The following is a 13,926-nucleotide window of genomic DNA, read 5'->3' as shown; positions in this document are numbered from 1 at the left end:
GTTATTCAAATGTATATATAAAACCTAAAAAAAATTATTTTGTTTCATATCCCCAACTTGCAAATTTTTTAAAGGCTTAGCAACCTACATCAAGCAGCAACTGAGTACAAAGGGCATAACTAGAAGAGATAATTGTTTGCTTTACTTCGTTATTTACTATTCTATGTTTAAGAAAATAAGTTTTAAGAACTTATTTCAAAATAGCAATAAATTATATACATATATAATGTATAATAATTGAAATGTGACTGTCTTTTACAAAATACTAGTCTACTAAAATGCAGTCAAGACAGGTCACTTTGGACAGACTAAAGGTCAGTTTTATGTTATTGGATACGGTAACATGAGTGCACGTGTGCCGCATCATTGTAAGTTCTGTATTGGTAGCCAGGCATGGCTGAAAGGTCAATATAATAAAAATAATAAATATATATAAATGTATAATGTTATGAGATTTAAGCTATTTAATCTAAACATTTGTGTTATAATTTGTAGTCATTCTAGAATGAAAAAGGTATAATTTATATTCATTTCCTAATTTTTATGGTGGTTACGAGATTGGTCAAATTGACTGAACTCGTACAGAGAATTGTTAGTGAAAATAACAGATAAAATATAAAGTTTTTCCTTAAGAAACGTTTGATAACTATCTGGATGCTATAAAAATTTCGCAGATGAAGTTTGAAAATTTTCTGATGCATAAAAGTATTTTTAATCTTAAAATGAAAATTACTTTGCATGTTAGATAGGCAATATGCAAAAAGAAAAACAGACATGAGAAAAACATTGCTTTACAAACCTTAAGATTTAATTTTTAAAAAAATGTATATTTTGCATATGAAAGCATTGTAATGTTTATTGATAATGTACCAAATTTTGTTAACATTTGCTCATTAATTTAAAATTTATAGCATGAAAACTATAACAAGCTCAAAATGGTTACGAGATAACTATTTAGAAATACTTCATTCCAATATGATTTAAACTGTGAAACATACTTGATGAAATTTATACAAATCATTGTTTTTCTCAGTGAACTTCAACTCAACCAGTTCATTCTTGAGAGCTTCTAGAAAAGTCTCACTGTCGTCTTTGATGAAATTGGGCAACACACAGCAGCGAAAAGGATCTGCCAAGACTGTTTCTCCATTTTCTGATTGAGACAAAAGTCTTCTGATATATTTTGATAAAAATATTCTCACTAATTAAGTAAACCATAACTAAACATAGCATAAAACATATTAACCTTAATCTCATTACATCTAAGTACAAAATGACATTCTCAAATATAACTCATAAAAAATGATGTTCAATTAACACATAGAGAAAACCAAAGACTAACTACAGTTAAATTAATCTTGAATCCACTAATGGCAGAGTTTTCATTACATAGTTAATAAATCAGGTTCTTAAAGAAGCTTTAACCATGCTAGATACTGATGGCAACATCTCTGAGAAAACTACTTTGTAACACCTACAACTAGAATTTTTGCTTTCTTTTAACAAAAGAAATAACTTCTTAATTCAATGAAGCTAAAGTTAACATTTTCCTTATCTGAAAATGTATTTCCAATAGATACTTGGCTCTTCACACAGAAAGCTATCTTACCCATGCATTTGATTTAGATACTTGCATGCCACTAGCCTTTAGGCAACTCCCATATAATCTCACAAGTTTTCTTGTGCATTGTGCTACTATATAATGATGTTGCTATGCAGCAAAAGCTCTCCACTAATAGGATGGTGACACAACCTCACCCTGAGCATTAACTCCCTCTCTGTTTTTGCACCTTGAATTTTCATGCTCAATGAGAAAAGTATGTTTAAAGTACAGCAGAAGGAGGGAGGAGGATGGGAAGTGTGTGTGCAGTAGTGAGCATTTATTGAAAATAAATTTGCAGGTAAGGAAAAATGTTAAGTTCCAAGATGATGCACAACTCTACACACAGAAAACTAGAATCTCACATTGATATGGTGAAAGGAATGGTGTAAAATTTACTTAGATGAGCTCCCTTTAGAAGGTGCCTTGATGGCACACCCGTGGGAGATTGCATCACATCTCTTCAAGAGTACACTCTTCGACCAATATAGAAGGGAGGAAAAGGCACAAAAGGCCCATGTGTCACTGGTATGGGTGAAATAAGAACATGGTCATCCAAGTAGTTGCACATAAGAGGTCGGAGATTCAATTTCAGTGGTGTGGTTGGGGCATATTCAAACTATTACAGATACAGTTCATAACATGTTAAACATGGGTTTGAAGATGTACGTTATTACTCATACAATTAATTGCATGTTAAACATGGGTTTGGAAATGTATTTTCTTACAGATACAGTTAATAGCATGTTAAACATGGGTTTGGAAATGTATGTTATTACTGATACAGTTAATAGCATGTTAAACATGGGTTTGGAAATGTACGTTATTACTGATACAATTAATAGCATGTTAAACATGGGTTTGAAGATGTACGTTATTACTGATACAGTTAATAACATGTTAAACATGGGTTTGAAGATTTACGTAATTGTGTGTAATTGGCAAGAGAAGAGGATGTTGGGTTGATAGGTGACATACAAGAGGGAACCAAGGTTAAGCTAGCAAAAGATGAACCACCAAGAGGACATGACAAGGAGTCTCAAGTCAAGGCCAAGATCCAAGGTAATAGACACAGAGGTAAGTGAGTATTATGATAAGGATGTGACAATACTTGGCAGAAGGTATCAAAAGCCAGGGATGAAGGATGGAGAACAAATGATCAGAAGAGAGAAAGCATGAAATTGAAAGAGTTGACAAGGCAACAATGAGTAGAGTCCCCAAGAGAGCAACCCCAATGGAAAAACTGGGGAAGATACCATTCTGCAGACATAACAAGGTCCGGCCAAGAGAGGCAGTCTGCAACACAATTCATAGCAGGTGAGGAAACCAACCTGTTGAGAATTGACCCAATAAGGAAGGTTCAGGATTTGAAAGAAAGAGGGCCTGGATCAGATTCCCCCATGGCAGTTAACCCTATCACCCCAGCTACCCTTTACTGTGCATGACACAAGGTTTTAGTATATTACATTCAAAATTTTATTATACTACTTTTTGTTTTGTTACACCAATTCTTAGTTAATAATCCATATTTTAATAGTATACAAGTTTAAGTTCTTAATTCTACGAGGGAATATTTTAAAAAATCCTGAATTTCCACTAGTGTGACCCACATGACACATTTTGTCTTAGCATGTCATCATTCCTATTTTATACATCACCCCTCAAAAATGTGTGAAATTAAACATAAATTACTCTCTATAAAATCACTATTGCTCAGACAAACCATAATTTTTATAGTCTTCAATTCTGTTTGCTTACAGAGCTATCAAATAGAAAATCAGACCCCTCCTCCCAAACCCACCTGTCACATCCTCTCTTTCACAATTTGTTGATAGTTCTCTCTTACATTTCATTATATATTACCTATAACCAACAGAAAGTCAAGGTTTTCATATATCAAATGACATACTGTATAACTCTGTATTCTCAACAGAATATTGTCAATTTCACTTACAGTACAAGATTCGTTCCCATGGGAAAGTTAACAAGTAGCTTGGATGAATTTGTAACGGCTCTTGTTGCATAGTTAGATAGCCAGAAAAATTTTGAGAGGTAAGTGAATTTGTAAGTAATAATAATAATATAATTAAAATGATTCTTGAGTCACACACGTGAGCAGCTCATGGATAATATAAATCGATAGCATAACATGAGCTGCACGTTTCCCGAGTGCTTTATAACTTATAATGGCACAGATAGTAGTTAGATATGGTTCAAAGGGCAATAAAATTTAATTATAAATAGATGTATGATGTTACAAACTTAGAGCTACTTGGGATAAACGAATGTAGTTTCATGTTACAATTTGAAGTCATTCTAGAAAGAAAAAAAGGTTAATTTAGGTTTATTTCCTTTTTTTTTTTGGTGGTTACGAGGTCGGTCGAATTGAATAAACCTCTCCTGCAGAATGAATAAAATAAGCATGAATCCTAGTGAACATACGTTCATAGCTCACGGGCGGAAGGGAGAAGGCTGTTTCCAGCTTTGAACGAGTTGAACCCCCACTTTCCAGTGAATAAGATATTGAGTAGGAATGAGGAATTATTGGAAGTGGTGATTAAACACAGCTTCCATGAGACATTAGACATAGATGGGAGTGGAAGGAGGAAATGAAACAAAGGGAGTACTTTAAGGAGAAGGGGGAAAGGAACTGAATCATCCATGGGTAAAAAGTAGAATAACCCATGTGTAGATGGAAAAGTGTGACCACAGGAGCTCAAAAAGTGACAGCCAGGAATTTATGGGACCTGATACAACAGCAACATCATCAACAAGCTCAAATAGTCTTGTGCCAGGTAGAAGAGGAGGTGGAGAAGTGGGAAACAAAAGACTAGGAACTAGAAACTAAGACAAGGTAATATAGTGGAGGGTAAGGTTGGGGACAGTGTGGAAACAAAGTACAAAAGTGAGGATTAATGACAGGCAGTCTAAGCCCAGGATTCAATCAAATAAGGAATGCCTCCAACTTCAGGGCAAAGAAAAGAGCTAGGTGAAGGGAAAAAATAAGCAAAACTTGGGATAAGAGAATATCCCTACCCAACAATCTTCAGTAACAAAGAGGCAAATGAGCAGGGTATGGTAGAAATGGAACAGCCAGAACCAGCTCTGAGACATGATGGAGTACCTCAGACTTGAGGTGTAGAGAGGAGAGGTAAAGAATTGTGGTAAAAAGGGCAAAGACAGGAGTATTAGGTACTGGAGGTGTAAACTAACACCAAATATTCCCTCTTCCCAACAGCCAAAAGCAACCCCAAATTGAGAATCTCAAAATGGGATGCAGAATGATTAAATCTGAGGAAATAAGAATCAGATAGACAGGGAAGGTGAGGCTTGATGTTGTGAAAATGTAAGTGGTCCAGAAATGGAAAATGAGTTAGGTTTAGGATTAAGAAGTAGGGAACAAGAAGAAGAATATGATACAGGGGAAAGAAAAAGAATGGTGCATACCTGAGAAATTAGGCCTGAAATGTAAAAAAGTTTAAGGTTTCTCTTCAACAACAAGAAAAATTCCCAAAGCAAAACCATGTGAACGAATAATAAAATTATTTATCCTCATTTAACTCAAAATTAGAAGGGAGTGGAGCTGAAGATCCAGACTGCATAAGGGAACCCACATATTCATAATGGTTGACATGTCATCCCCAGGGAATGTGTCTGCAGAAGCCAAAATTAATATATATATATAATGTGTGTAAAGAAACTAGTCACTCATACAAGTAGTAGAAGACATTAAATATGCACAGTTTGAAGTTAACAAAGAAAAATCATGTCTGGTGTGTTAAGTGCTGAAAAAAAGAATGAAAATTCACTAGTACAACAGCATAGAGGGAGTTATTGCAGGGAGATTGTGTCACCCTCCTCTTGGTGGAGGACTTTTGCTGCATAATAATATCATTATGCAGTAGCACAACTCACGATAAAACTTGTGATTTTATGTGAAGGTGACCTGAAGGTTAGTGGCACGCAAATCTCTAAAAGAGATGCACGGGAAAGACAGCTTTCTGTGTGAAGAGGTGTGTGTATCATTTCAGAATTTCAAAATGATTTATGAACACTAGTAAATAACCTGTATTTTATTCTATTTTTGATAAAGCTGGTTGATACAAATCAACATTAAAAGTCATTTATAACTGTACACAGAAAACAACAGGTGAAAATTACTGATTCAAACAATGGTTTTGGCAAGTTATTAGAAGACTTTTAAGTATCCCCACTTGACATACATTTTGAGCTCAAGATACTATTGTATTCTAAAAGCTCATCAAAAACTATGTCTGAAATAAAAATTTGGTCAGTAAGAATTTGAATTAATTCCATCTTGCAGTCAGTTCAATTTATCATAAAGGTATATCTTTAATACATCACAAATATGTTAGACTTACAGACATATGCAATTGTTCTTTTTTTTTTTTATCCTTTCATGACTTAAGTTCCCCATTTTTACTCTGACTTTTGGTTGCTTAATACAGAATGAATAAAAATTCAGGAGTAAATGTGTTAATATATTCATCTCCTCCTGGGCCTTCCATCACAAAAAGCTTGCTAAAGCATTTTCTCTCTCTCTCTACCCAGTTGGTCATGTCCATTGAAACATAAAAGAGGTTGTAAGCCTCTAGATATCACCTGACCTGCCAGTGGAAAAAGGTTGCTGTCTACCTTCACTCATAGTAGTTACAACTTTCAGAAACCTTTCCCATGGGAACACAAATGTGCAATCTTAGGTAAATGACATGTAATAAAAGGTATATGGAATTAAAGGAATTTAATTATTTTCTTGGCCAACATGCTGAATATAGTTTCTGTTTTATGATAAAAAGACAGGTACCAACTGAAATTATTCAAAACATACCATAATGTATTCCACATAGTTATTTTTTCATAACTAACTTATCAAATTCAGCGTTTACAAAAATAACTGATCAATATAAGACTTAAAAATAATAAGTAAATTATGCATACTACCACAGATCAATTCCAATTTTCTTTGGAAAGCAGTTTTAATAGCAGTTTTAAAATCTTCAGAGAATATCAAAGGATTCAATCTGGTTTCTGGATTACTTTTCTGAATTTTTTTTCGTGGGTGTTCTGTAATTTGTTGAGTTAGGTGGTGTTTGGTAGCAGAACTCATTTCCTAGAAAAATAAAAGCATAATTTTATAAGCACAAATATAATGTTCAAATATAATTTTTATCATTTTATAAAATGCCCTTTAATGGGAGATTTAACTGTTCTATACCTTTTAGAAAGTTTTCTGGACAATGCCAAGAATTAAACCTTTCTTTTTCCTCTGCTCTTTTTTTCACTACTACTCCATGCTTCACCTCCCACAATTTGCCAATTCTGTAATTTCATTCACATGATAATTTGAGTGTTCTAAGATGTCTCAAATCCTTTAAAAAAATAATCTCTAGATCAATAAGCACCAGCTATGTATAATTACTTTTACTTTAATTCTAGCTCGTGTTTATCCAACCGTATATTTTCTATGGTAAAATTTCCCCTAGAATCCACCAGTGATATGGACAGAAATGATATACATGTAGTAAAGGTATCTCTTTTGAATTACAGAGGTTGACAAAAATGATTATGAAACCTCACCACATTGTTACAGCCTATATCACAGTGTCCAGTCATGTTCTATCTGATTATCACGCATCTTGACAATAGTCTTGCAGTTAGTTTCCAAGGCAAAAAGCTCAACTGTAAGGTGCCATGCTCATAACACACCACTCCTCCCAGCTGCTTTTCATAATTTGTCTAGTGTATAAGGATAATAGTTTCCTACCACCTATTTCAATGGTGTAATATCATATAAATCTACAGGTGCTGCATCCAGCAGCTCAACCAGCATGTCTTCATATGGAATTGCATGAATACCCGTTTCATTCTTTAGCTGCTTGAGGTATGCGACAGTTCAATGGATATGTCATACAAGAAACCTATGTACTTTTCGAAATGGACATCCTTCTTGATTATGCTGCATACTGTTGCCTGGGGCACACTGACAGCTGTTGCCACTAAATTTTGCTCACTTCTTACCAGATACTACACTTTGCTTACCATGGCTGGATTATCACTTGTTGCAGGTCTTTCTTAGGATGGTCCTGGTATCCCAAGTTGATTAATATTCTTTGAATGCAATTAAGTACAAGGGATATTTCCATCTTGTAAATTATAAATTCCCAATCTGAACACAACTTTAGGATCTGAGTTTGTGAAAATGTTGGGATGGAGAGGGTTGTTACACACAGTTCCCAAAAGCAATCTATTTTTGTGGGTATTTTACTACCTATAGCCCCCAATGGCACAGCTGTGTCTGTAAATCTACAATGCTAGAAACCGGGTTTCAATACCGTGATGGGCAGAACACAGATAGCCCACTGTGTAGCTTTGTGTTTAACTAGAAACAAACAATACTACCTATAAAATGCTAAAAAATTTAAAATGTGGTTCTGATAGATCTATTCCACAGCTGGATATCAGCTAAGGTTCTCACATTACTTGCTCATTTGAATATTCAAAACTGTTTTATTGGAACATACTCAACCAGCTGCATACCTTAATGCTGAAACAGTTAATTTCAGATAATATATCTTAACTCTTTAAAACTCACATCAAATCTTCACATTAAAGTACAAGAAGAAGCAGAGAGGCACCTGATATGAAATTCAAAAGAACTACACAGCTTACCAGTACCTTTTGGGTGATGAAGACTATAAGTTTCAAATAGAAAGACAGATGTATAGAAAATTGGTTGCAAATTACTGGACCAGTGCTAGAACAAGAGATCAAAAAGAGTTCCCCTTCCTCACACTTTGTACCACCCCTACTACAACAAACAAGTTTTCTATACTTCAATTTTTGTTTTTGGTTGAGAATTCGTAAACACTCACTCCAGCATTGATTAGGATTGTGCCTATTCAGGCATGGCTTTCGCTATGCTGCTGCATCATCCACTGGAGGCTTCAAGGTATGGAACCAAGATCTCAAAAGGCTAAGAGGCCACAAAAAATTACACTAGTTGGTGTAAATTTTACCTGGAAGAAAATCTGCTACTGTTGCCATGATATTACCTTAGACATGCCACTGAATTCTTACAATAGTATTTCTCAGTTAATTATAAGTCACATCATCTGAATATAATTCATATCTATTATCTGATATGAAAGATACACCTAAAGTTGGATTTTATTCACAGTAAATTATTTTCTTGTAGATTTATTGATGAAAGGCGATACACTTATTTTTACAAAAGCACTTGAAAAAGTTTTTGTGGTTTTACTCAAGGAAAAAACAGTTGGTAAAGGGAAACTTAACTGGTCTGTTGTTCAGACACATACACCATTTTTGGAAACCTTGTGAATGCAATTTCTGATAAAATAATAACTAAAACAAATCTGTAGCACAAAAGTTTTATTAGAGTAAAAAATTAATTAATAGTTGGGAGACACCCATAAACAAAATTTGACCCTTTTTCTAACTTTTATCTTCATGACCTGATCAGGCTGAAATTTATTAAAATTTATGGAAAAACTATATGTACTGAGTTTGGTGTAAATTGCATATGTTAGGTTATTACCAGTTAAGTGATTTGTCATAGAATGACCCCCCCCCCCTCACATAAAACCTCTTGTTCAAATAGAAAAGATCCACAAAGATCTTCAAAACCTATCTGAAACTCTTTGAACCTAGGTAATATTTCTTATGATTTGCTATGTTATTAGTTTCATCTACATTCAACATGCACTATAAAAGATACCGTATTTTTCTTAGCTTATACCATAATATCTATTCTGTCCACAAGCTCCAAAAACTTTTAAAAATTTGACCATATACAAGTCTATTAGTATTCTTAAGTTACAAACGATAATCAAATAGAAATCCACATAATTTATATTTTATATCAAAATATATTATCTCATATGGGCAATAAAGCCCATATTATGACCAAATTAAAAATTATAGTTTCATACAACATGAACTCCTCTACCCACAGTTACCAGTTCAATAACATCATTGGTACTACAATAAGATGAGAGTTATGACCAAGTCTGATTATTGCTAATGTTAACATTTTCCTAACCTAAAAATGTATTTCCAACAGTTACTCACTTCTCACACAGAATAGGTTCATGAGATTTGCATGCCACTAGCCTTGAGCTAACTCCCACATAAAAATCATGTTTAATGTGAACTACACTAATGCATAATGTCACTTTAATGTGACGATAGCTCTCCACCAATAGGAGGGCAATAAAACCTCTTTGTGTAGTATCTCCCCTTAAGCACTTGCACTCAGAAAGGCTTCACTCTTACATGAGGCAAGAATAAAATGTAAGGGAAGTGGAGAGTAAGGGTGGGAAGGTGTGCAGAGGTATCTATCAGAAATACATTTTCAGGTAAGGAAAATGTTTACTCCAAAGCTGATACCTCACCACTTCACAAAGTAATTAGATTCTCACATTGAAGAGGTTAAGGGGCCAGTGCAAAAATTATATCTAAATGAGCTCCCTCCAGAAAGCAGTTGAAGAGAAAGCCCATGGAATGTGACCACATCTCATCTTGACCAGGGTATTTTCTTCACCTGGAAGGAAACAGGGGAAAAAGCAAAAGAGCCTCAAGTGTAGAGGGGATGGGCAGTATTTGATCATAACCAACGGAGCACCTGCACACAAGTGGTTAGCAAGCCCAGAAGTGTAGTGTAGTTAGAGCACAATCAGACTGTACAGTGTATGTCTCATCTCAAATCAATTGGACAGACTCTCACAACAGAGAGAGAGAGAGCACAGTAGTTGGTTGAGGTATAACCCACACTACATGGTGTCTCCACTTCCCTACTTCCCACCAGTGCTGAGCACAACAGTAAGGAACTTTCCAGCAGGTAGGAACAGGTAAATGGCAAGGGTCTCCCATGCTTCACTTGAAGAAGGGGAGATTTCAAGGTGTGCAAGCCCAGATCACCACTGGATGCATGCTGAAAAGGTCTTTTACTGGAGACAATGCAATGGGTGACTGTGAAAGCCTATATTTAAAAGCCAGCAAGTGCAAGCCAAAGAAGTGGGCACACACTTCTCTGGTGCAAGCTTTTTCAATGACAATCCATGAAATGGTATGGACTGGATCAGGCACTTGAGCAGTGTGAAATAGGTCTATGAGGATACCTCTAGTGTTCTTGCAAAACCCTCACCTCAACAATGGGCACTGAAAGAGCCACGGCAGATGGGTTGAGCAGTTCCATCACCACTGGCCGAATGTGAATTTTAAGAAATAAGCATACCTGGGAGACACTACCAGGCACCTGGCAGGATCCTATAAAAGGGAGAAGGGTGCTGAAAAAAGTATGTAGGTTTATTGAAGAACAGCGAATGGAGGAAGCCAAAATCCCACAGAAGATGAAAGTAATGGGAGATGAGTGTGTGTGAATTTATCCACATGCCAGACTGAAGGATCTCATCCAAGGATCGATGAAAACGAAATGCAAGAGCAAGACAGCTGACAAATCAGATGGGATGAAATATGAAAGAACAATCACCTTTCTGAGCAGCCAAAGTCTCAGGAAGAAAGGCCAGATCTGAACAGAGGAGGAAGTAAGTGCAGTGAGAGAGTGCAGGAAGCATCAATGGCATAAACATCAGAATGACAGCAACCTCTAGCCAGAAGAAGAAAATACAGCTTCAGAGAAAGAAGGTATAATGAACATGAAGCCAGCACCTGGAATGGAGCATGTGCAAGAGCATGTAAAATAACATCAAAGTCCCAATCAAGTATGTGAGTACAACAGTGGGTCAGTGAAGAAGGAAGGATTGGAATAAAGTGGAGAGTACAGGAAAAGAAACACCTGAAAGTAACATGAAATAAAAAATTCAGTTGATAAAGCCACCTGAACACTAGCAATAGTGGAAACTGATAAACTATGGTCAGACATCGAAAATGCCAAAAAGTGGGTTACAGTTGGATAGTCCAGCCCTGCAGGCAATGGAGTGGACAAATCCCACATGTGAAGACAAAGGGACAACACCCCTGTGTGAAAAAGAAACATAGTTAGAGCAAGGGAGTGTGGGAATGGGGTAGAGGAAGAGAAGGTTCAGATCTCAATAAAGAAAGCAGATGAAAACAGGTTTGTGCCAGCCAAGGAGTTGCTATGAGCAGGACCTGACAAGAAGTGTTATGTATTAAAAGAACAAAATGGAAAAGAAGAAGAGGAGGACAGGCATACAGAAAAAGGTGAGACCAGTCCTGGCTAAAAGTAGTGACTGCCAGGGCTGAAGGATGAGGAACTGAGGACCCAGAGAGAGGAAGTTTGGTGTGAAGAGTGGTGAAGGAATTTATCAGAGGCATGCCCAACTGAGCAAACCCAGTGAAAAACCTGAGGATGGAGAAATCAGTCCATGATTAGAATCCTGTAAGACTGAGAAGGACAACCTGTTACCAAGTTCAGAAACTCAAGACATATGACAAGCTAGGAGATGAATGCAACAAGAATAAGCCCAAAATAACAGTCCAATGTGTGGAAGACAAGAGTCAAAGATGGGTACCCTCCTGACAGTTGATATAAAAATTGAACCTAAAATTGTCAGAGTGGATCATGATCAACCAATTCACAAGAAGAGGGAGGAAATGGGAAAATTCCCAAAAGATGGCAATAAATTCAAGGATGTTGATGTGTAGTAAATGCTCCTGTAGAGCCCACATGCCCAAAGTCATGTTGTCATTCAGAGATGCTCCCCAGCCCAACAGAAAGGCATCTTTGAAGAGATGAAGATGCAGTTGCGAGGCTGCAAGGGGATGTTCACCATGGTGTTGGATCGGTCAAGCCATCAACACAAATCCTTGACAAGAGAAGGGAGGCACACGCTCAATGAGGCATGTGTGTGGAGCCTGAATGAATGAATGGTGCAAGAAAGCTAGAGTTTCCCAAAATAAAAGAAACTGATGCACAGAGTGACAAAAAAAAAAAGCCACACTGAGATGGGAGGAGTAGAACATGCCCAGATGTATCAAGTATAGGATGAGTGTGAGAAAATACTTGGAAGGCTCGACAAGCTAGCTCAGCTGAGCAGCCTCTTGCAGATGAATGCAGGTGTGAGACAAGGAGTCCTTTCAAGAAGAAGAGAGAAGCCAATCATCTAACTAATAATAGAACCTCAGCCCCAATCTGTGAATGTGAACAAGACAAGCAAATGCTCCCCGACTCAAATAAAGATGCACAGAGTAGATGCAATGGCAAAAGGAAGAGCACAGGATTGGAGGACCCAATCACAAGAGATGAAACCAAGAAAATGTCTGATAAACGGGATGATAAGGATGCATAAAAGTTGTCTAAAACATCAATCTTTGTCATCCACAGTCCATGTAAAAAGAACCACTGGAAAGAAAATAAACCCTCCACAATGAACCAAAGGATAAGAAATCAGTTGATATGACAGGCTAATAGCTCGACACCAGTCTCCAGTCTACTTTGAGACCATAAAAAGACAAAAGTAATAAACAGGAGTAGGTGTAATTACCATATCAATGGCATTCTTGGCCAAGAGATTGGAGATCACATACTTGAAACACTGAAGATAATGGGGAATAAAGGGATGAGGAAAGGACACAGAAAAAAGGAGGTGTGAAGAGAAGTGGAAAGATGGACTTTGTATGAGAGCCTGAAGAACTCACCTTTCACAAAAATGGATACCGAAGGTTGACAAAGAAGACAAACAGGCCTCCACAAAGCCAGACACAATATGGTTGTCACCAATGAGAGGAGTGATGATCCTGACATTGGAAAGTGGGAGGACTAGAAGCAGAAGAAGGCCAGAATGCTGGAATGAGAAGGGAAGTTGTGCATTCAGCAGGCCTAGAAAGAGAATCAGAATGGTGAGGTTGAGAAAGATGAGAAACCTTAGGAAACAATGCCAGGCCACATCATCTTGGGTCTCCAGTGAATTAGGAACCCCTCCAAAGACACAAGGCCAAGAAATATTTGTTGTTGTTTGGTGTTTTATGGTGCAAAGCAATAAGGCTATCTGCGCCAAACAACCAGTAAAAACAGTGAAAGTAAATTAAAATAAAGTGTAAAAATACAGTGAGTTAAAACCAATATATGTTGATAAAAGATTTATATACAATTAAAATGACCTATAGTGCGTAAAAAAATTAAAAATACAATCTAATTGGACAGTGTCACCATTATCAATGACACTGTCCAATGTCAGAGGTAAACTCTTAGAAAATATGTGTTTAAAATAATGCCACCGCTCACGATCGTAACCACGGCACAACAGTAAAATGTGGGCTATTGTGACTTGAGTGTCACAATGGCTACACATTGGTGGGTCAAT

General features: G+C 36.5%; 1 protein-coding gene across 2 annotated transcripts in view; it reads right to left on the bottom strand.

The window, feature by feature from the left end:
* LOC106471868 (prolyl 3-hydroxylase OGFOD1-like) overlaps positions 1 to 13,926 on the bottom strand; it is a 72,073-nt gene that overhangs the window by 43,173 nt on the left and 14,974 nt on the right. Inside the window, exons 2-3 of one of the 2 annotated variants that reach the window (XM_013932492.2) lie at positions 6,560 to 6,731; positions 999 to 1,153 (exon numbers count right to left, since the gene is read on the bottom strand). In XM_013932492.2, coding sequence (XP_013787946.1) covers positions 999 to 1,153; positions 6,560 to 6,728 — 324 coding nt within the window. In that variant the 5' untranslated portion in view covers positions 6,729 to 6,731. The remainder of the gene's footprint in view (positions 1 to 998; positions 1,154 to 6,559; positions 6,732 to 13,926) is intronic. The other variant, XM_013932493.2, reaches the window with a different exon arrangement.

This window comes from Limulus polyphemus, unplaced genomic scaffold (genome assembly GCF_000517525.1).
Source record: "Limulus polyphemus unplaced genomic scaffold, Limulus_polyphemus-2.1.2 Scaffold4924, whole genome shotgun sequence".
In the NCBI taxonomy this organism is placed as follows: domain Eukaryota; kingdom Metazoa; phylum Arthropoda; class Merostomata; order Xiphosura; family Limulidae; genus Limulus; species Limulus polyphemus.
The sequence above is the reverse complement of the archived record's forward strand: the minus strand, read 5'-3'. Positions and strand labels throughout refer to the sequence as shown.